Consider the following 25,086-nt stretch of genomic DNA (forward strand, 5'->3'; position numbering starts at 1 on the left):
ACCAAAAAAGTTTGTTTATCAACCAAAATAATAATAATAATAATAAACTGTTTTAAAGAGGACCTATTGCACTTTTTACATTTTCAACTTACCTTACACTCTAAAAAAATCTGAGTAAAAAACAACAAATGTTGGGTCAAATATGGACTAACCCAGCAATTGGGTTGTTTTAACACAGCGATTGGGTTGTCTTAAGCAAATATTTCACCCAACCGTGGGATTAAAACAACCCAATCGCTGGGTTAAAACAACCCAATTGCTGTGTTAGTCCATATTTGACCCAACATTGGGTTAAAACAACCCAGCATTTTTGAGAGTGTAGTGTGTAATGTTGCCGTTTAAGCATGGAAAAGGTCTGAAAAGTTACAAAGCACTAAATCCAACCCAAAGGGAGTTATTCTCTATACCAACAACTCCTTGAAATGCCTTGATTGTAGCCTTCATTATTTTCATTATTTTTTATTCTTTTGTTTCAGTCCTTACAGACAATTTTCCATAATAAAAAACAAACAAAAATATACGTACATCACTGAAAAAGGTGTAGGAATAAAGCCATCGCTTGACATTTCTTCTGGGAAAGTAGGCTACATGTCACAATATTCCTCATTTAAATATTTACAGCCCAAGGCAAACATAAAAAAGAGGTGGTTGAGTCTGGTTGTGTTGTGTTAGTAGTGTGTTGTGATGTGATAGTAGGGGTGTGATAGTTCGGAAACATGATCAAAGTGGTTGACCAATCACAACACACTGATCCAGCCGACCAATCAGAGCACCTGGAGGGGCTTCATAGAGAAATAAAAACTCACCAGGGCTCCAAGGCTCCATGGACTGCAAGAACAAAATTACGTAATTTTTTTCTCGCAGCTCCGCTTTGGTTCTTGCAGCTTGTTCTCGACAGCTGTTTTCTTGTGGGCATCCGAGAACTATTGTGTGATTGGTCAGAAATGTAACGTGGGCGGGGTTAATGCGGTGAAACGGAGATGTTCGGCACCTGCTTTTCTCGTGAAATATGGAATGTACTTGCCAGAACGATCTTTGTTCTTGCAGAGTATGTCCCAAGCTTAACTCAGTTAGCTGGATGTGATTGTTGATGATTTGACCAAGCGGCAACCTCCCGCAATCTCTCTTGAAGCCAATACGGAAGTAATGTAAACTGCAATTCCTCAACTGGCCACTAGGGACAGGCTCCAGAAAGGAGCAGAATCTAATTGAGCCCCATGTTAAAATGTCCAACTTTACAGAAGAAAAAACATGTTTACAGCCTGGTACAAATTGTGGTTTTGGCTTATACGTCTAATTTTGACCTTCCTGACAACTGTGAGGGGGATGAACTTTTTTATAACTCATTTTTTTCCGTTATATAAAGCCTAAGTTTTTGCATAATTAAGGCTGTGGTTTCTTTGAGTGACAGATGGATAGCCATTTATCCGCCGTCTTTAGTCATTGTGTCACCTAAGCTCCACCCAAATCCCGCCTTTTTGCCCATTTTCTGTTATCCGGGAGTGACACACTATGACTCGCTCGCAAGATGGCAACGCCCAGCTCGCCCCTACTTTTAAAGGTGCACTATGCAACTTTCCGTCCACTGGAGGGCGCCTATTCTAAACAAAGGTGTAGTTTAATGACGCAGAGTGTGAGCGCAGCATCTTGCGACATGTGGTCTTCACCTCACAGCCGGTGGAAAATAGGACTCGGGCAGAAATCATGTTCATATATGCGGGTATTAACGTTACTGTAGTGTAAAGCAGAGCAGGACCGAGTGTTGTGGAGCTGAGCACGGCCGCTGTAGCGATTGTTAAACAAACACACAGCTCGTGAGGACTTTTATTATGACGGGACGGGTCACAGTCGCCGGCGCGTACACTTCCGCTTTTTCCGGTCATGATTATAAGGTAAAGCAGCTCTGTTTATCATATTAGATACATTTAAGTATGTTTAAAATTATGTTATGCCGTTACTCTGTGCGTTCGCTCGGCGCTGCTGTGACATGTTCACACTGCTAAAAGAAAAGCGCTTCTGCAGAATAAAACCGAGGGTAGCGCAGATATGACGCGATTGACAGGCGACTCGCTCAAACGCTATACTGAAATGTCCCGGTCCTTAGTTAAAATAGCAATTTTCTCACAATTTACAAATAGTTGGAAACATTTGGGATATTGTAAGTACTCAACTGAACAAAATATACATAACACTGGCCTAGTAGTTTTTGGATATTTTACTGAAAAATACTACATAGTGCACCTTTAAGCTTCAGAACGGCTTATCGGAATCCTAACTGTGTTCCGAAGATGAACGAAGGTCTTACAGGTGTGGAACGACATTAGGTTGAGTCATTAATGACATCAATTTCATTTTTGGGTGAACTAACCCTTTAAACCTGCTCGCAAACAGGCTCCTTTAATCTAAACAGAATTAGATTGCATCTTTTTAAGCGGCGTCCCAATCACTGATACTGATTATTAGAAGAGTTCCTTACTGAACCAGGGGCAATACTCATTTTAAATAAAAACTTTTTATTTAAAAATAAATTAAATCATATTTTAGTGTTGTGTAGTCTATAATATTATAGACACAGCCACTTGATTGAGATATTTATTTGTGATAGAATAATTACTTTATTTTATTGGAATCTTACACATGTATCACATCTTACAATGTATGCTGGGAGCCATGGATGAGTTTTTCATGATGCACCCAGAATGCATTTAACTTGTTGCAACTTGAATGCTTGTTAAATTGCAATTATAAAACGAATTTACAACTAAGTTGGTCCAGCAATTGTTGAACCAACTTTTTTTACTGGTTAAGCCAACTTTTTTGCATTTAATTGTCCAGTTAACTAAAACATAAAAATTAGCCAAAATTTTGGTGAATGTGTGCATTTTAATATTGCCATCTACTTGTGTGCGCTCTAACCATGTAACTAATACATTTGTGCCAAAATATCAACATAGCAGCATTTTCTCTCTCTCTAAAAATAAATGTTTATTCATTTTTATTACATTTTATTTTTTGCATTTAGCATTTTCCCCCAGACCTTTTTTAATATGGATTTAATGTGGATAGTGGTGCATCATTTGAGGCCCACTATCATTGAGTCTCTTGGTTCCTGATTGTCCACTTCAGACTAAGGCCCTATGTTGTTATATGATAAAAAATGTCATTTTGACCCCAAAGCTTTGATAGTGTGGGCTGTATGTGACCATCTGCTCAATACTGCTTCAAGGGCTGAACTCCTCAGAGTCCACACTACGTGTTCCTGCTTTTAATTCAAGGCCAAAATCCACCTATATACACCACCATACCAATCCAACACCATCCACAGTTCAAGCCTTCATATTTATATTCTTAGTACATTGAGGATTTGTTTTCAATAGAAATATAAAAACTGCACAAACAAAAATAAATGCAAAATAACAAGTAATGACATTTTCCCTTTTACTGTTTTGTCTTGGTAAAGGATGACAACCAGTGTACTGGGGAATAATATTCCCAGGCATCATTTTATCTGGATACTGTTGTACAATGAATGTCCTCTTAATGGTTTCTCTGGTAAAACACAACCTAGAGATGATAATCTACTACCTGCACTTAAATACGTTTTAAACTCTGATCTTACTGCTTGTAAATGTTTCTCCCAGTTTGTAAGCATTCATTAACTGCACTAATGGCTTCTTTTCGTTTGTTGTAACGTTTGCAGGAAGTATTTTTTTTTTTTTTTTTATGGTCTACGTCAAACAGTTGCATGTAATATGCAGGTCCAGAATAAAGCCTGCTTTTTTGTGGCTATTATAGTAAAGGTCAAAGGCTGTCAGGTGACGCATTAGTTGTGCACAGCCCTGATCTCTAAATGGCACGCTTATTATATTGGACTTCTACCTCCGCATGTGGTAGAAGTCTCGCTTTAGTGATTCATACATTTTTTTCCGGACGTGCTGCATGTGTTTTTATTCCCAGAGGCTTCTGGGAAACTGTTCATCAGCTAATCAGTAGTAAAATGTCTGCCAATATTTCTTCACATTGCGTACATTTCTGTTAATCATTTCAGTTTATGTCCTTTTTATTTCACCTCCATTCTTGATAGATTTATCATATTGATTTTTACAGTAACATCTGAGTAGATTATAATTCACAGTGGTACAGAAGTCGAATCTTATTTTTTAATGATATTTACTGTACAACTTAAAGGGAACGTTCATATGAAAATTCTGCAATCGTTTACTCACACTCATGTTATTCCATATCAACAAACTTTTTCAAAATTACTTTTTCAATATTGATAATAAAGAAAACCCCCACATTTATTTTATATCTAGTTGTAGTTGATATTCCCATTGTTTATTTAGACTGAGGTAATAAGATCAGTGTCGAACCCATCACAGAAGCCTTTACTGAAGACTATCCAGTAACTGGCTTAGGCCTATTATTCTTACACCCTGACAACCCGTAGTCCATTGTGGCGTCGCAGAATTCCTGTGGTGTCAGTGTATCGATGTGCAGAGCGTTTATGAGTCTGTTTGTGGGGTGGCTGGACTGTGTTTCTAATTGAATGCCACTGTTTGGTCTCTCTCCCGCTGACTGAGGTTTTGTGTGAGTGGAATACCAGGACCACTGTGGTCGGCTGATGAGAATGTGTTTGTGGTCATGGGAAGGCAAGATAGATTGAGGCGTAACATATGATTGATGCATTGCATTAACTACCGGTCGGCTGTTTTCCAGGATTCCATTATCTTAAAACCTTTATGTGCAACAACGGGAAATAAAATTGCATTTGTGTTTGCAGTGTTCTTTGTTTTCTCCTCAGTGATCTTGGCTTGATGTACTGTTTTGTCCCTCAGGTTGGATCGCTATCTTGGGTGCTCTGTGGTTACTGGTGCTGGCTGACATTCAGGACTTTGAGATCATACTCCACAGGGTGGAATGGGCCACCCTGTTGTTCTTTGCTGCTCTGTTTGTGCTTATGGAGGTAAGGTAATGCTCACAAAATGCACACAGACATGCTTAATAACACAACCGCCCACATATCTCAATGCTTTGTCATGTATTACATCATAGTGATATCTAGTCATTGTTTACAGCATGCCAGCCCATGTTATGTTTTGGATGCTTGTTCTCAGCTTGCCATGTTCATGTCAAATGTGTTGCGTTTTAAATGCAGCAACAATCAATCAATCAATCAATCAATCAATCAATCAATCAATCAATCAATCAGTCAGTCAGTCAGTCAGTCAGTCAGTCAGTCAGTCAGTCACTCACATAAATGAAGATATTTTTGTTGAAATCCGATGGTTCAGACAGGCCTTCATTGACACCAATGTCATTTCCTCTCTCAAGATCCATAAAAGGCATTAAAGACATTGTTAAAAAGCCCATCTCACTACAGTGGCTCTACAATAATTGTATGAAGCAATGAGAATAGTTTTTGTGCGCACATTTAAAAAAATAAAAAAAATAAAACGTATATAGTGATGGGCCGATTTTAAAACAAAGCTTCAAACCGTAATCAGCGTGTCGATTCATAATTTGGATCGCCAAAGTCACTTGATTTCAGCAGTTTGGCGGTTTGATGCAATCCGAATCATGAATCGATACGCTGATTAATTGAGCTCCGATGCTTCAAGAAGTTTTGCTTTGAAATCGGCGTATAAGTCGTTATTTGTTTGTTTTTTCGCGCACATAAACTATTTTTGTCACTTCATAAATGATTGTAGAACCACTGTAGTGAGATGGGCTTTGTCTTGAGAGAGGAAATGACATTGCTATCAATTGAGGCCTTTCTGAGCCATCGGATTTCAACAAAAATATCTTCATTTGTGTTCCGAAGATGAACAAAAGTCTTACGGGTGTCGAACGGAATGAGGGTAAGTAATTAATTACAGAATGTTCATTTTTGTGAACTTACCCTTTAACTGCAACCAAAAAATAACTTATAATAGTTAGATATAAACTTTTGCACAACTGTAAGATTTTTTCCCCCTTTTAAATATTATCTAGATTTTTTTTTTAGATTTTTTTTATTCGCTTTGGTTCTATTTTCACAAGCAAGGTGTACATTTTCAAAACTCATAATCTTGCTCATGCTAATATCACAACAGATCATCAAACGTTCACTTTTTTCAAACATTTCAGCATATTTTCAATTGTGTCACAACTCTAACTTTTGATTTGCATCTCTTCTCGTTCAGTTTAACACATTATTTAATCCAACTGATCGTAATGGTTAATCAAATAATCATGTGGTACACATACTGTATAGATTTCTTTAGATATTGATTCTATAGACGTAGCTTCTACTTTGTTTGCCATTTCCGATATGGAAATTAATTACAGATATGATAATTAATTCAGTAACAAGGGTGATTTGATGCATGTATCTTGCATTGTTTACGATTGGATGAATTGATTATTAAAAATACTAAAGTGAAAGAAGATCATACAGCTGTGTTTTGGTGATTAAATCAAATGTTCTCATTACATATGACAATAATCTTGTGTTTGAAACAAAGACTGAAGATATGTGCAACTGAATGAAAGGATGAGATCAGGTCTTGACAGAATGACTTACTGTGTTACAAGTGTGATCAGTTCGATTTTTTGTACTAAGAGTTTTGAAAATGTACACCTTACTATTGAAAACAGTACCAAAGAAAAAAACAAAAAACAAAACTGTAATCTTTTTCATTAAATATATATTTTTTCTAAATTAAGTCTATATTTTGTTTGTTTTTTGCGAAGCCTAAAGGGGAAAACGCATTGTTATTAAAGTTAAAATATTTATAGTGCAATTGCATGCAATTTAAGAAATATTTAAAAGTGTATATATTAGTGTTTTTTTTATGTTTATTTTTATCTATCACATTCTGAAATAAAGAGCGAGAAAGAGGATGACTTAGAGATTGGGAGTCTAAGTAAGGGAAAAGTTAGCATGTCAGCAGTATAAATGCTGGGTTTGCTGTTTGTGTTGGTTTAATCCTTTGTTTTGTAAGGAAGATAGTATTCACACAGGGAAGACCACCCCTTGGGCTTAGTGGGGAGCTTAATGCTTCTCCAAGATAAACTGTTTGCCCTCTACAGCAGAGCCAACATTCACAATCATTTATACCAGTGTGCACCCCAAGCAGCGAGACCAAAATAGATGAATTTTGATATTCCACTTCCATTGTTTAAAAGATTGAAAATCAGGACTGTCAGGTTAAATGTCTGTTGTTTTGGTTTCTGGTCTATGGCTTGATTTTCTCTGTAATGTGTGTTTTAAGGCCTTAGCCCAGCTGCAGCTCATCGACTACATTGGGGAGCAGACAGCAGTGTTGATAAAAGTGAGTATTTTCTCCATAAATATTTTCTACAGTCTTTGGGGGGGATTTCACTAATAGTTTTTGCAGTGGCTGTCTGTGTTTCTTTGCTGCTCAACTCGCTAAATAAGTTACAAAAATTAAATCAACCCAAAATCTATCCAAAAATTATAAATAAAATCTTGGGGGATATGATCACAAGTGGGGAGGTGACACATTTACATGTTGGAAGTAATATGTCTCAAATATGTCTCCCGTGACCACTTGCTATCTGATTTTGAGGAAAATTCCTCAGGCAGAATATTAGCCTGACGTGGTCATACTCAATTCTAGTCTGAATATGAGTCTTACACTGCTCCATTGGGCTGTGATTATGGGGCGTGTTTCAACTGAACCAGGAAAGACATCAGTTGGACAGACCTACAACCAATCAGAGCAACGCAGCGACGCATTACACTAGTTGTCAAATGTCAACAGAGCTCAACTGCACTGTGTTGCCAAGTCTGCGGGTTGAAGCGACTATTATGTGATATATAGACCCATGAATGTGATTTTTAGCAGGCAACCTTGCCAAAATAACAAACATTTTACCCCCCAAACGCCCTTTTTTTTCTTGGAGAACCCCCGAGAAGCTATTGTTTAGGGCTAGTAGTTGGCGGGTTTTGTTGTAAAAGCTTGGCAACCCTGTCTGCACACATGCTGAAATAAACTATCTTTGACGGTGTTGTAAAAAAATAAAAGAATTTAATGATTCACAAAGTACTTACCCAACATGATCATCATTTCAGAGAGAAATAGTGAAGGTGAAACAAGCTCTCCATTCAGGATTTGAACAAATATAATCCAAGCCCCTTTGATGACGTGCATGATTACGTTACTGTTGATCATCTGTCCGTCATCATCTAAAGCCCGTCCTGATGATTTCATTGGTCTGAACAGTTTCTGTTCGCGGATAATTACTCCTCTATAGATCGAGGCCAGACCGAACCGCCCGGCCAAAAAATGTTGTTGGTGGGGCTAAGTTCGGCTGGCATCCAGGCTAGCAGAATATGGGAATAAAATAAAATTTTTATATTGTAAGATATTGAAGCTCGTTAATAGAATAAAAAAATAAAAAGGTAACTGCGACTTTTTAGCATACAATTATAATTTTTTCTTCTTTTTTAAAATAAAAGTGTGAATTATAAAGTTGTAATTGTGAGTTATAATGTCAGAATTGCATGATATAAAGTTGCAATTGCGAGTTTATTTCACAACTCTTTTTTCTCACTTTATAACACACAAAGTCACATGAGAAACAAAGCTGCACTTGCGAGATACTTGATGAGATGTAAATCACATTTTAAAGAGATATTCCAACAAAGTTAGAGTTACCTATTTATGTAGATGGCCCTTCAGTTTTGTCTGGAACATGGAAGGACTAGCATTTACAAATGCAATGTGATCACATTACAAAGCATTGGATGGCATTCATACTTCTATTTCGCATTGTCCACTTTTGATCAGATCACTAAGATGTTAATACCAGCTACTGTGTAGATCTATATGCCTACTGTAGGGTGCAAAAGTTGGGTTCTGGAAGTTTCCATTAGGGGAATATATTTTTACCTTATAAACGTATAACTTCTAACCATTAAAGACCCATACTTTGAGCAATAGTACAAGGTTGTTAATCAATAGTAAATATCCGTCATCCCTTATTACTTCAACTTATTTTTTTAAATTATAATTTTTAACAGTGGGGGGTCCTGGTGAGAAACAATACCCATGATTCTGTAAAGAAGTTTGAGAATAACAACAAGCAAATTGCAACAAAGTAATTTTATGTTATTTGCCCACTTCCATGACGCACTGCAAAGTGCATAATAGGTTCGTTCTTATCAATCTCTCAAACTACTCATGTATTTGTGTGTACATGTTTTGCAAAAAACATAAAAGATCGATATCTTTAAATAAATAGTTGTATACTTTTTGTTTTAAATGTTTTCGTTTCACATTGCTTCAAGGATTTTTCTTTCTTTCTCTCCTTAAAGATGTTCAGTACAAACTGAACACTTTTTGTCTGATTTTCAAATACTTTTTTTTTTTGCTTCAAATTAAAGTTTGTAATGATGTGATGAACAGAAAAGAATGAATAGGAAAAATACTTCTGAATCTAAGCCCCCTGAAAAGGTGGGCAGGCACTGTTGTACTCTATAAGATTTTTTAATTCGTAGACCATAATTCTAAGAGCATGTTTCCATACATAGAAAACACTGGAAACTAGCCAAATGAACCTCATTAAATAATGTGGCTGGCTGAAATGATTATCTTTGATCCAGTAGTGAGGCTGTGTGAGCCATAAATAGAGAGATTTCCACAGGCATGGAAGTGTCCAGCTTTGCCTGGCTGGCGATCACACTCTGATAGACCCGTCAGCTTGTGTTTGGTGTGCGGCCCTTTTACAATCACAGTAATTATTCATGACAGGTGCTGCTGTGGAGCTCTGATGCATTCAATCCAATCATCAGGACCAGAACCCCCAAAATCGGACCATGTACAGTAGATAAACAAACAAGGAGAAGAATAGTGGGGAAACAACTGAAATAAAACCGTGTGCTAATAAGCAGAATTCGTACATGCATATAAAAAGCTATATTGTGTTTTCATACGCTATCGGGATGAAAAACAGGCATATGGTGAGAAAGTGTGTGTTTATGTCTGCTTGTGTATATCTGTGGTGTTTATGAAAGCAACAGACCGTGAAATAATGAATTCAACGTGACTGTGTCATGAACACATTGTCTGCAAAGCCTCCAACCTTTGTGTTGGCATCTACGGACCTTGAGGCTGACAGAGACAGCTCGTGTGTGTGTGTGTGTGTGTGTGTGTGTGCGTGTGTGCGTGCGCTTGTGTGCGCGCGTGTTGTGCGTTGTGCGTTGTGACATATTTTATTGTTATCTTCTCTCCCAGGCAGTGCCAGAGGATGAGCGGTTGGCCATCGCCATCATTTTGGTCATGTGGGTCTCAGCACTAGCCTCCTCTCTTATAGACAACATTCCCTTCACTGCCACTATGGTAAGGAACGCACAGACTTTGCACACAAGCACAAACATTTTGATAAAAACAAAAATAGTTCTCCATTATATTCAACTTTTTCTTTTTAGTTTTTTTTAAAGGTAATAATCAATTTTATTAAAAAATGTTTTTGAAAGACGTTTCTTATGTTCACCCAGGCTGCATAAAATATGTTTACCATTTAAAATATTTTGTTAATATTTTAATATATTTTGAAATGTAATTTATTCCCTGTGATTGCAAAGCTAAATTTTCACCATCATTACTCCAGTCTTCAGTGTCACACAGTCTTTAATATTTATTATATGTTAATTTGATGCTCAAGTAATATTTCTTATTATCATCAATTTTGAAAATATTTGCTTAACATTTTCGTGTGATATATACTGTGATATATATTATTTTTCCATTACCATTTTGTGAAACATTTTTAATACTTTGATTAGTAGTTTGAAAGGACAGAATGCTTGGATAAATGTAATGCATTCTGATTCCAAACTTTTGAGCAGTATTGTATAGGAGCACCCATTGAACTGACAATTTACTTTTGCTGTTGTTGATCCAGTTAACATTATATTTAATTAAATAAATTAAAAAAATATATATTTTTTTTGTAAGAATCAATTTATATTGATATACCTTTTAAAGGGTTAGTTCACCCAAAAATAAAATTGATGTCATTAATGACTCACCCTAATGTTGTTGCACACCCGTAAGACCCCTGTTCATCTTCAGAACATAGTTTAAGATATTTTATATTTTAGTCCCAGAGCATATGCAGTCTATGCACACTCCATGTCCAGAAAGCTAATAAAAACATCATCAAAGTAGTCCACATGTGACATTCGGATCGCCAATGTCACGTGATTTCAGCAGTTTGGCAGTTTGACACGTGATCCAAACTGCTAAAATCATGTGACATTGGCGATCCGAATCATTGATCGATTCACTGATTCATTACCGTTTGAATCTTTATTTGACGTTTGAAAACAAACGTGGAAAAGAAGACTGATGCTGAATAAAGTCGTAATTTTTGCTATTTTTGGACCAAAATGTATTTTCAATGCTTCAAGAGATTCTAATTAACCAACTGATGTCACATATGGACTACTCTGATGAAGTTTTTATTCCCTTTCTGGACATTGACAGTAAAGTGTGCATAGACTGCATGTCGGACTAAATATAAAATATCTTAAACTATTTTGTGTTCTGAAGATAAACGGAGGTCTTGCGGGTGTGCAACAACATTAGGGTGAGACATCAATTTCATTTTTGGGTGAACTAACCCTTTAAGGAACAGCATGTACCTGTATTAATAGATGGTGAAATTGCTCACCATTTTATTTTAATTTCGCCTTTTTTCAATCTTGTTTTTGCAGTTTCCTGCAACAGGCCTAGCCAGGGGTATTCAATTAAAATTACAAGAGGTCCGGCCTCTATATTTCCTTCCCAGTGGAGGTCCGGACAATGCTTTTTTGGAATAGTTATACATTTCCATCTTGGCAGCAGTAGTACTTTGTAAAAGAAAGAAAAAAATCCTAAATAGTCGTCAAAGATTAGTCATACAAAGTAAAGTGTGCAACATTACAGTACTTTTTAAAACAATATTGGGCCAATGTAGAAGACAGGAGCTGGTGTAGGTTTTTAAATTAAATAGAAATATGTATTATTCTAATAGTTTTAGAGTATGTCACGCTGCAGGACACTGCCTTCACTGCGTGACATGTCGTGTCAACTGCCCACGTTCTGTTGACAAATAGGTGAAAGTAGTGCATCTTATGCTCTTTATGTGTGAGAAACAGTAATGAGTGATGTTGTTCCATCAGAGCAGCGCATGAATCATGTGTATCATGAAGGAACACGTGCTGCGAACTGATATGATGAACATGCCACCAAACAGACAGAGCTGTGTTGCCAATCGCTCACTGCCAAATGAGCAGAAGGGAAGAATGCAGGGCAGATGAAGAGACAAGTCACTCCAGAAATCACTTAGCATTTCAAAAGCCTTTTAATTTCCTTCTTCTTCAGCGTTTTCCACACGTTTCTTTTCATCAGTCTATTTTGCCCTCCTTTCTTACTTGCATTTTCTCCTCTATTGTGTAGTAGTGATGTGCAAACTACAAACTGTTATAACTTGTTAGGTTGCCTGAACGACTACTTGATTACTCTATTTAGCCAGTTAATCTGACCCTGATTATATGTGTTTCTTAGGGAACATTCCATAAAGATCTTAATCAGTTTGACCAGTCGGTTGTTGATAACCAGTTGACCTGCAGCTCTCTTATTTTGGCTCATTCTTTTTCTCACTGTCTGCCTCTTTCTCTCGCTCTGCCAAAAAAGAAGAGATAAGCAAGGTGAAATGGGCTTCAGCTCAGTATACACCTCTGGTGGTAGTGGATCATATTGATTTTGCGGGACTCGTCACTGTATAAATACAGAAAAAGTGCCCTCTAACAATCTGAATGTAAAAAGGCAATGCAGTTAGAAACACACTTCACTTCTGTTGAGCACAGAATGTGCCTGTTTTCGACTCCACCAACAACCACCAACAAAAAGACTTGGATTCCCATCCTAAACATGGACAAAGTTTCAAAAACTAATGTTGGACGTTTGATGGAGTATTTCTGTGTTAAAAATACTCCTTCCGGTTTCTCACAAGTTTCGGAGAGTTTTTTTTGGAGTATGGCTCGTATTGACGTTAATAGAGCGGAAGGTCCTTGTATGGGCCGTACAGGCTCTTCTCCCGGTAGGGTGCCCATAAACACTCTCTCAGGTGCAGATCCAGTCATCCGTGAACACTTCTGACGCACCCTATGGTCGCGCCGCGCTCCACTTTATTCCTATGAGTGACATCAAGCGACTTTAACACTTCAGCACAGCATTCCGGGAAGGCAGCGCTGCATGTGAACCGATTTGAACGCAGAAATGACGGGAAGCTTCACAACATCGCTTCAGTCGCGTCGCAAAGTGGATCTCCACCAACTTTTAAAGTCCACGATTTGGACTTTACCAAATCATACCAAAGAAGTGTGTTTTTGACAGAGCGGTCCCAGCGATAAAGGTTCGGTCCTGCTTTTGAAGCAGCCGGTGGGTAAAACTGCTTCAAATGTCTATGCTGTTGTCGCGTGAGTAAACATCAGTAAACGACACGATCGCGTGCTTCGTCATTCAAATGCGCTAACGGACTCCATTGTTGTTCGATGTATAACGTTACAGTATTCTGACGTGCAAAACCGTTTTGCTTGCTACTGCTAAGGTTTAGTCACATACAATAGTCCATAAACCGAATCATGTCCTCATAAACTGCGAGTAAAGACAACAAATGTTGACAGGCCACTAAATACAGTACATACCACTGAGACGGACGTCCTGCTGCTGCTGTTTCTCCTGTTCAATTTATTTCAGCCTCCGAATGATTCTGGATCATATATCTATTAGCTGAGATCGATAGCAATGGGCTTCTCCACGCTTGAGGACGTCACCGCTTCACGGGCTCGTCATTCTTTAGCTCCGCCCACACGATACGCCTCCAGGCGCTCGTTTTTTTATATTTTATAAAATATAATAACGACTTTTCGGAGATATGAAGGATGCAATACTACTCTATAGGTACTCAAGATTGACATGAGATTGACTGAAACTGAGTGTTTCACCTCCCCTTTAACCAAATGTCTGAATTACTTACCCTCATGACGGTCCAAACTCATATACTTTCGTTCATCTTCGGAACACAAATGAAGATCTTTTGGATGAAACCTGAGAGCTTTCTGTCCCTCCATATTCAGCTATGCAGCAGACACCTTGACGCTGTAAAACTAATTCATATGAATTGAGTGGTTTAGTCAAAATCTTCTAAAGAGACTCAACTCGCTTTAATGAACAGATTGAATTTAGACTTTTATTCACATATAAGCATTGATCAGCAAACAAAAAAGAAGCTCAACCAAACCTGTTTGACTCACGAGAACAAACCTCATTGGTTCTTGTGGAAGTTCAAATGTGAATTGTAAGACACAAGAATGATCCTCATTTGTTCTTGTACATCAAGCAAACATTCTTGAGCTTCCGTTTACCATAACTAATGTTTGAGTCCATGAATGTTTACTTGTGAATAAAAGCCTAAATTCAATCTGTTCATTGTATAAAGCAATCATGTCTCTTCTAAAAATGTTGGACTAAACCGCTCAATTCATATGGATTTGTTTTAAAAATCTTTTTGTTCACTTTTTTAAGCTTCCAAGAGTCAGTTGCGTAGCTGTCAATTGAGAGACAGGAATCACTCAAATTTCATTAAAAAAAATCTTCATTTGTGTTCCGAAGATGAACGAAAGTCTTGATTGAAAAGAATGACATGATGGAATGTAATTAATAACAGAATTTTCATTTTTTTTTAAATGAAATAGCCCTTTAAGTGTCATTTCTCATTATTTTTAAGTCTTATTTGGTCAATCAGCTTTATTGTGACCATTTTATGCAGGAAACCAGCACTAACCAGAATATACAGGCTTGTAAATTCATGCTGGTATAAACAGCAAATGTGTGTGTATTTCTGTGGTCAGAATCTTAAATTGCATTATATTGACTCCACATCACACCATGCATAAAGCAATTTTAAATTGGCCTTCATGTGCTTGTCATGTCTTGGTCTATGTATCAGACACAGTGAGTTCTAGTTAAGTATTCTATACGTTTTTAAACGTGGCAATCACTGACATCCACATGGAGTATTGAACATCTGATCTGAAGATCAATGCAATGTAGAAGCTGTTTACGTCTGTCCCTGGACTCATCTGTAAGGGATTATACGTATATGACATATACATAGCCATAGTCATGTCCCTCTTCTTTCTCTCACCATGTTTGTAGATCTCCTTTTGTGTCCCTGGACATTTGTTGGGTGACTTGCCAAGGATCCTTCTTTAATTACAGCAAGTAAACCGGATCAAAGTGCATTTGGGATTTGATGAATGTGATCATATAACATGAACATAATTGACCATTCTTAACCTGTATTATCATAGGTCCTGTCATTGTGGTAGACCTTAAACCACATTTGATGTTATATTTTCAGAAACCCTCATTTGCGATCCTGCAATAGATATACAAGCAATCCCAAAAGAACCTCCTGGGGAGAACCAGCATATCTGTCTCAATCTTAATCTGACTGATGACAATTAATTATATACTGTATAAAATTAAATATATATGTGAAATAATTTCAACTATTTTTATTTAGTACATTTTGCTGTTGTCCTCGTCACTAATCTTATTCTAGTCTCTTGTATTGCTCCGGTCTCTTATTTTCTCAAGTTAAAAAACTATTTCGTATTTCTTTATTAAAAATTACAACAAATGATTGCGCAGTGTCTATTTACACTAGGTACAAATATCCCACCTTGTTTGCAGAGGCAATTTACATTAACTCTGGCCACTGACGTCTGTTGGGGCTAGACAAAAGTTCAGAAAATGCTGGATTGTCAACAGTAGAAATAGTGTAGGTGTAAGGCAATAAGAAAGTTTTGATCTTGTTTATCGGTTATGGGTTGGTGTGGGGAGGGCTTTATTGTGCCAGTAAGGTGGCATCAATTTAATCATTTGAATAAATATAATCATTTACACTGTTATCATTGCATACCATTTAATGTACAACAACACTGAGGTGCAAATAATATCCACCACTATTTATAAGTATAAATAGCATCTAACTACTATTTACACTTAGCCTATTGCAAAGAAAATTCAGCTATTTCCACTTAGTGTAAATAGCATCTATTGCTATTTGCACTTTGTACAAATAGCCGGTGCCATTTTTAAATGTTTGTGTATATATCAATATATGATTTCATTTATTTGCTTCTAGAATCAGTTATTGCAAAACATAAAATAATAAATAAATAAATAAAACCTTTTCAAGGTGATATAAGGCGCCTATCCTCATGGTTATGATTGGTTTGGGGTTATTTTTTATTTAAATCTGGCTGTACATAATACCTTAGATAAAACTTATATAAAAAAGAAATGTCCCCTTAAAACTTGTTCATGTGTAGACAACTTAATGAAAGTTTCATCCACATTAATTATCAAACATTTGTATTATGTATAATAAATAGACTAATACGAGTTATGATAACAGAGATCATGTTTGAGAAGTGTTTCTATGCCACCTGTGTCAAGTTAGGATTTTCCACACAGATTAAAATGTGTTATTTGCACTCCACTGCAAACATAAAACTGCTATTTTCTTGTCAGCACAAGTGTATGGTTGCTTTGGCTCCGGGTGCCCTTCTATTCACGGTAGTGATGCCACAGCTGAATGAACCGGATGGCAAATGTAGTCGAAAATGTAATCACAGTTGTGCTGTGTAATTTATTCAAGTCGATTGCAGCTGAAGCCGCTGTTAGCTGGGAGGCCAGCGTGTAGCAGACAAGTGGCTACACACTGAAATCCTCGGAGCAGAAACCATATTCTGCAAATATGCAATCTTTAAATTAAGCTACACTGGTAGATTGAATGCTTAAGAAATAGATGCAGGCATGCATGCTTCTGGTTGTCACCACAGGGATGCAATCTCTGCTTCTCACCATTATATGATCATGCTAAGTACTGATGGCTCTAGCAATTGTGAGCCATTGTGTTTTGTCTTGTTTATATCTGTGTAGATTTCATGCCTGGGTCAATGCGGTAAGGCTTGGTTCATACATGCTATTTCATGAGGCTTTCATTTGCAGTTTTTTTCGAGCTTTGTGTCTGTGCAAAAAGAGAGGAAAATGGAAAAGATATCTAATGTCATCCACTATTGATTTTCTTGTTGTTGACTTGTGCAGTTGTAGAATATGACTCAATCTGCTAATAGGTTGAACGGCTGTCAAAATTATTGAATATAACACTCTTCATGACCCTGACATTCACAATGCTTAGTTCTTGACAGATGGCTGTTTGTAATAAGCATTGCTTAATTGTTCATTCTTCATGTACATTGCCTATGAGAAATATGATCAGGTTATGCATGCCTTCTGTCTGTCCGTCCTTCCTTCTATCCATCTCATTTAGTTTTTCCCCCTGCAGATTCCTGTGCTTATAAACCTCAGTCAAGATGTCGATGTCAATTTGCCAGTCAAACCTCTCATTTTTGCTTTGGCTATGGGAGCATGCCTTGGAGGTCAGTTAATTTTGTTAATTTTGCTGTATTATATATTATATACCGGTTAATGTGTTTTAAAACAAACATACCGTTATAGCAACCTTGGTTCCAATGGAACTGAAATTCACACTGCCTTTAAAAGACATCCTTTGTAGCATTTTATTTGCATTTACAGCATTAAAGTACTTAAATAACTAATTAATTCGCCTAAATGTTTTTGTGATGTGTACCTTACTATTTTATGCTAGTAATTCAAACTTTCCAATCAGAAAACAGCTCTTATTTTATTACATCGTGTCATCCATAATAAGCTGTCATTTTTCAGTACCCCTCGCTTTCAAAGCACAGAGAAAAGAGCACAATAGATTTCTCTACATTTACAAATGTAGTTTGCTTACAAGGCCATCTGAAAATGCCCCATTGCCTGTCTGGCTCTAAGGACATGAAGAGAAATGTGGCAGTACTACAGCCTAATCACAGGAGATGTGTTAGCTCTAGTATCGATCCATGAAATGCTAAGGCAGGTTTTGTTGTCACGTGGACACCTTTTGAAATGTGAACGTTTCATATCAAGATTTTTTTTTTTCTACAAGGCCAAACAACACACTTTATGAAATATGTCCTTTGCAAAATGACAAATGGATGGCTATAAACTGCCTTTAGAAACTTCAGCCCCTGTAAGACATTTAGGAATTAAACTGAAACTGTGGTGTTGGCAAAACTTTTTGTGAAGGAGTCAAGCGCCTTCATACACTATATTGCCAAACGTATTGGAACACCCCTCCAAATCTTTGAATTCAGGTGTCCCAATCACTTCTATGGCCACAGGTGTATAAAACCAAGCACCTAGGCATGCAGACAGCTTCAAACATTTGTGAAAGAATTGGTTTGCTCTCAGGAGATCAGTAAATTTAAGCGTGGTACCATGATAGGTTGCCACCTGTGCAATAAGTCCATTCACTACTAAAATTTCTTCACTACTAAATATTCCACGGTCAACTGGGCCATGAAGTGGTAGGCCACTTAAAATCACAGAGTGGGGTCAGCACATGCTGAGGCACACAGTGCACATAAAATCACCAACTTTCTGCAGAGTCAATAACAACAGATATCCAAAACTTTGTGGGAACAGTTTGGGGATGGCACCTCCCTGTTTTAACATGACTGCACCAGTGCAAAAGGGCAGACCATAAAGACATAGATGAGCGAGTTTTGTGGAGGAATTTAACCTACCTCAACCCAATATAACACCTTTGGAATTATTTAGAGTGGAAACTGCGAGCCAGGCCTTCTCGTCCAACATCAGTGCCTGACCACTGCCTGATCACAAATGGACTTCTAAAAGAATGGTTAAAAATTCCCATAAACACACTCCTAAACCTTGTGGAAAGCCTTTACAGAAGAGTTGAAGCTGTTATAGCTGCAAAGAGTGGGCCAACTCCATATTAAACCCTACGGATTAAGAATGGTATGTCAGTAATATTCATGTGCATATAAAGGCAGGCTTTTGGCAATATAGTTTAACTTCTTTTTGATTGTCTTTTTTATCTTTCACCAGAGTTGTACATTGTATAAATTATATTAGGTTATCATATTTATATATTTATAATGGACTTTCTTCATGTACAATCCAAGACAAAATAGAAAATGTATTTGAACGATAGAGGATTGTAAATGACCAGACCACAGTCTAGAACAGAACATGCTAAATATCCATCACACTGGCAGTTTCATCCCACTTTTGAAAGATTGAGGTGTGGAATTAAATGTCTGTGAATCTCCACCGTACTACAACCGATGAAGCCATTTTGATCAGAGCTGGGACAATAAATTGAAGAACACGTCTAGATGCTCCAGAGTAAATTTTTCTAGACATGCCATTGATGAATTGACTACCTCTGTCCTTTATCTGAAAGCTATCATGCCTGTGATTTGAGTTGGGATAAAAGCAAAGCACTTGCTAAATCACCTCTTCAATTTAGCACTGAAGGTCATTTCATGGCTGATACTTTAACAGGAGTGATTGCACAGTGGAGAACTTTAAATTGCAATCAGCATAACAAAATCTGCTGTGCACATTGGCACCAAATCAATTCTAATTTTCATTTATAAAGATCCATGTTTGTGCAGGACATGGTTGCTGTGTTTGTAGAGGACATGTAGTGCTATTTAAACATTTACAAATTCTAAGATCTCTCTCTCAAGGCGGACTCGAGTGATTGGACAGAGTATAATATGGAACAATTTAATGGGCAAACGTTTTTTTTTTTTTTTTTCATTAAATATAAATGGATGTCTATGTTTATTCAGCGTTATCCAATATAGTCATTCATTGTTTCCTTCTTTTTCTATGAAAGGAAATGGGACACTGATTGGAGCATCTGCAAATGTAGTGTGTGCTGGGATTGCTGAACAGCATGGCTATGGATTTTCCTTCATGGAGTTCTTCAGGTATTTATATTGGGCACACATTTATTCGTCCACAGGTTTTATTACAAATAGAGAGTCTTTTGTGCTCAACTGTGGTAGAAAATTGATCTCAACTCCTGCATACATTTTCTGCAGGCTTTTATTGTTTTTCATGCTGGTATTTTAATACATTTTTTAGTTTACAAATTATTATTTTTTTGGAGTCAATTTCTATAGTCAATTTTACAGGACTCTATGATTGCTTGACATTTTTTTGGTGGTTTGTTTTCTGTCTTACAAGGGAACATTTTCTTTTTGTTTTTGTCAAAACTAGTATTGCTAACAAAATGCTAAAATAACCCAAGCATGTTCTAGTGCAAGAGCCAATCCCCTAGCTATGTCCAGATGTTTATTGCCTTTCATGTACTCTCATCCTTCAGGGAAAGCTGTGAGTATTCCACCAAGATCTGTTGGCCAGTGGTAGCTTAAGTGACACTTAGGAGGTCTGTTTCAGGGCAAACTGCTATCTGCTGCTTCTGGTTATGTTCTCACTTTTCTAGTCTTCACGTTATTAAATACACCATTTAAAAGTGGAGCAATATCAAAATCGCAAAGAGAACAGCAGAACCATCAGTTACAATCAAAATGGCACTCAACACATGCTCGCTTAACCTCACTTATGCAAATGTAATGTCCTGTAAATGCTTCAGTCTAACTGAAATCATACTGTCGGACTAATGGGACAGAGATAATGCGATTTATAGTTGGACTTTGTATACATTTTTAACACATTATAGTTGGTCTTGGTATTATGCACATGCTCTAGAAACCAGTCGACTGTGTTTAATCCTTCAAATATTTTAATAACTGTTGTGCCATGTATACTTCAACACAGAGATGGATATGCAGAAATCTGATCTAGACCGTTTATAAATGTGCTTATTGGTTACTGTACTTTATTGTTTACATATTGTCACAACTATAGCTAAAAAAGAGAAGCACAATATACAAACTCTCTTCTGTATTAATAACAAAAGTCCTCTGTATTAATGTCATTTTTTGTTGTGAACACATTTGCATGTTCCGTGTAAAATCAGTGTAAGTGGAGAATGTAACCATGATCCAAAAATATTCCTAAGTGCGCCTCTCTTTTTAAGAAGTGACAGATCTAGTTTTAGAGAGACTCTTAAGACAGCTTGATTTCAAGCACTCTCTAGCGTATCAACAAATACATCTGAATGTGGGAAAGGAGCTGCTTGCTGATTACCTCTTGGTGAGAGGCTTGCGGAGATATTCACCATCTCTTTTGATTCGGTTCTCCCTGCTTGTTACCACCTGCTCGATGGAAGTGCTTTCCATGCACATACAGATGCATGCAGATATCTGGCTTTCTCCCAGTTGGTGGGGTGTTGGTGGTCAATGGTGAAATAGAGGAACTTGAATGCACATCTGATTGGACTGTGAAATGAACCCGGTGGGTGGCAGTAGGGTCTTTCAGTCGCAGTATATAGAATCTGAAAAGGAAGTTTAGACATGCCTAGCACAGAGCCAGACATGAAGGCACTTCACACATTCACTGATACCTTTGGGACTTTGTGTCTTTGGATTTACTTAAATACTACTAACAGTTTGCTTTGACATTTGCTCAACCCCCTATAAAAAGAGGCTTATTCTGTAAATTTGATTATTATTATTATTATTATTATTATTATTATTATTATTATTATTATTATTATTATTATTATTATTATTATTATTATTATTATTATTATTATTATTATTATTTTGGTAATACTTTATTTTAGGGTTCAGTTATTAACTATTAACTAGTTGCTTATTAGCATGTATATTACTAGGATATTGGCTGTTTATTAGTACTTATAAAGCTCATTTTAATGCCTTATTCTTCATGACCTTATTCTACATCCCTTAATCCTACCCAATACCTAAACTTAAATGCTACAAAAACTACCTTACTAACTATTAATAAGCATTAAATTAGAAGTTTATTAAGGCAAAAGTTGTAGTTAATAGTGAACATGTGTTCCCCATACTAAAGTGTTACCATTATTATTATTGTTTATATATATATATATATATATATATATATATATATATATATATATATATATATATATATATATATTAATATATTTGTATATATATATATATATATATATATATATATATATATATATATATATATATATATATATATATATATATATATATATTTTTTTTTTAATATATATTTTTATATTTTGTATATATATTTTTAATATATATATATATTTTTATATTATTTTTCTAATGTCTTTTAAATTATCATGTGGTGGCTTTTCTTAGCAAATATTAAGTTATGCAGTTAGTTGCAATTAATTATGTTAACTAATTGGTATATTGTATTTTTATTTAGATTGTTATGTCATTGAAAAATATTGTAATGTTAATTTTTTTTAGGTATGATATATTGTTAATTATATATTGACATTATATTATATTGAATATTATCATATTATATTAAATATATTGTTGTTCAATAGATGTCATGAACTAACAATTAACTAAAAATTTATTAAAGCATTTTTTTTAATTAAAAAAATAACAGTGTATTATTCACAATGAATTATCTGTGAACTATAGTGTGTGTATAACAGATATATACATATGAATAAATAAAATATATAAAAATGTTATTATATAACGTTATATGAAATATTATAAATAAATACAATTAAGATTTTAATATTTTTCCATGACCTAACATTCGATCACCATTGACAGGCAGTCATTTACTGGTTCCTTTGCCTGGGTGGCCATGGCACTTTTAAACCCTGGAACAGGAGAAATCAATGGCATTAGACAGAGCCCAAGGCCTCGCGGCTCAACACAGGGATGGAACGGGAGCTCAGTCTAAACGGCACATCAGACAGGGAGATAAGGTAGATCAATTCAAGCTAATCTTGGGAGTGAATCCAATCCGTCCTAGTGTTAGCAAGAACCCCAGATTCTGCCTCGCTCTTCACTTTTAGTTGAACGGCTGCCACTTGCTTCCGGTTGTGTTTCAGTAATGAAGCACCTCTGCAAAGCAAAAGAAATGTTCGCCACGTTCACTCTTGAGATTCTCTCCTTCTTCGTTCTAGGGCGCCACAGGACTGTCCAGAGGCAGGTAGAGCAGCTGTGCGACTCCGGGCTGAGCCAAATGGGGATGGGCTGGTGGCAGAGGGGTGGGTGAGGGAGGAGGGAATCGCCTTTGGGATCTTATTTTTTTTGGCAGTGCTAGGAAAACAAACAGGGTGGCAGCAGATGTTTGAGTAATTGCTCATTCATCATTAACCTCCCTCCTGCCTGATACTCACAGAGACTCAAAGTCATCCTTATCAACTGCTGCATATCATCTGAACCACTTTTATACCACTTCAGGTACAGTCCCAGAGGTAGCTAAATTTGCGATATAATCCTGGAATATTTGCTTGTTGTATTTTGGGTCTCATTTGAATGCATTAGAATAGTTAGAACTTTGTGATGAATGGGTAAGTCCTCAGCTCAGCCGGTAATTGGCTGATTGGTCGGTTGCTATGGGGATGAATGGAGGACTGAGACGTTCTCTGGCGCTCCGGTTAGAAACTAGTGATGGAACGCCACTGAGCTTCATGAGGGATTCACAAAGCAGCCGACGCTGAACTCCTGATCTGTCAAATAACAAGACAACCTGAGCAGCGGACTAGTTTTAATTTATTCTGAACCTAAGCATATTTCATTTTAGCTTTTGCTACAATCTACTATGTACTTTTAAAAGTGCAGTTAAGCAAACTAAGAATGGGCTGCAATTCTTAATGTACAGATGTGATCTTTTGACCAAATCTGTTTTGTGTGTGTGTGTGTGTGTGTGTGTGTGTGTGTTGTCTCACCTGTTTACATGCTCATTAGACATGACTGGTACGGGTAAAAACTGGTGTGTTCCAAAACTATTTTCTTGCTTTACTATGTAACATGGATGACCCTACAGTTTTTCAATGGCTGTGCTATTAAAATGATTTATATACGTAAATCACGTCGGGTGGTACCATGATTATTTGCCATTATTTTGCAAGGATGAGTTAAAAGCCGTCATGGATGTTTGCATTGCAAAATCTGACTGAACGGGTTAGATATAGAATTCTGTAAAATTGTCTGTTAAGATTATATTTTAATGAATTCTAATTAATAAATGAGAGAGAGAGAGAGAGAGAGAGAGAGAGAGAGAGAGAGAGAGAGAGAGAGAGAGAGATTGTGATTGTGCATTATCTGTCTGTACAGCATCTCTATAATAGTAAAGCTATGAGTTTAATTACAAAAACAGCAAAGTTATCACCTCATTGTTGAGAAATATAAAGTAGCTTTCAGTAATAATGCTGTTTATTTTATAAAATTCACAGGGAAGAGGTTGAAAACGGTTTCTATGCTCCTGGATGTTTCTGTGTGAGTGCAATTTCTATATTTAAAGCTGTGAGTTTAAGTGCGAGTGCATGCAGGCATTGTCTGCTTTATAGTAAAAACATTAAAAATCTATCTTTGTGGGCAAACGAGTTGTCCTCTCCTTGTGGTGGCTTGGAATAATTAAGGGAAGCGTATCAAGTTTATGTATGTCGGACATCGGATATGCATCTGATTAAAAAACATATTGGAGTGCCTCAGAACGTATGCAGATTTTTGTGTTTACGTGTATAACAAATTCACTGTTTAAATATTTAACAGCCTTGATGTAGCTGTAGATGAGTGCATTCTTAAACAACATGGTACATTTGAATAAATACCATTAGAATATTTACATTCCCATGTTATTACAGTACGTTTCTATGAAAGTGTAAAAGTGACCATGCATTAAATGTTGTTCTCTCAGTGAAATGAATTTAATCTAAACTTTCTACTTGCTCCACAAGTCTTGCTCTGATCGCTCCAATTGTTAGTGACAGAAAGTCTTTCATCGGTGTTCAGATGAGTCCAGATTTTATTAAACCGCACATCACTCTCTTTTCCTGTCAATCTCCTGCCCTTTTCCACTCACCCTAGCCTATCCCAATAGTGGTGATATTGGCTTTGATGACTCGCTTGGCTTTGCAGCCGTGCCCCTCTGACCTCCATATATACTTTTTTCTCAGAAAACCATCACTGACTGTGTTTGGCATGCAGAGGGTAGTCAGAAT

At 36.6% G+C, this 25,086-nt stretch overlaps 1 protein-coding gene across 2 annotated transcripts in view; it reads left to right on the forward strand.

Moving 5' to 3' along the window:
- oca2 (oculocutaneous albinism II) overlaps nt 1-25,086 on the forward strand; it is a 118,629-nt gene that overhangs the window by 77,720 nt on the left and 15,823 nt on the right. For both annotated transcript variants that reach the window (XM_067458455.1, XM_067458454.1), the window contains 5 exons: nt 4,839-4,966; nt 7,257-7,316; nt 10,245-10,349; nt 17,416-17,509; nt 19,849-19,942. In XM_067458455.1, coding sequence (XP_067314556.1) covers nt 4,839-4,966; nt 7,257-7,316; nt 10,245-10,349; nt 17,416-17,509; nt 19,849-19,942 — 481 coding nt within the window. The remainder of the gene's footprint in view (nt 1-4,838; nt 4,967-7,256; nt 7,317-10,244; nt 10,350-17,415; nt 17,510-19,848; nt 19,943-25,086) is intronic.

Source organism: Pseudorasbora parva, chromosome 12 (assembly GCF_024679245.1).
Source record: "Pseudorasbora parva isolate DD20220531a chromosome 12, ASM2467924v1, whole genome shotgun sequence".
NCBI classification, from domain to species: Eukaryota; Metazoa; Chordata; class Actinopteri; order Cypriniformes; family Gobionidae; genus Pseudorasbora; species Pseudorasbora parva.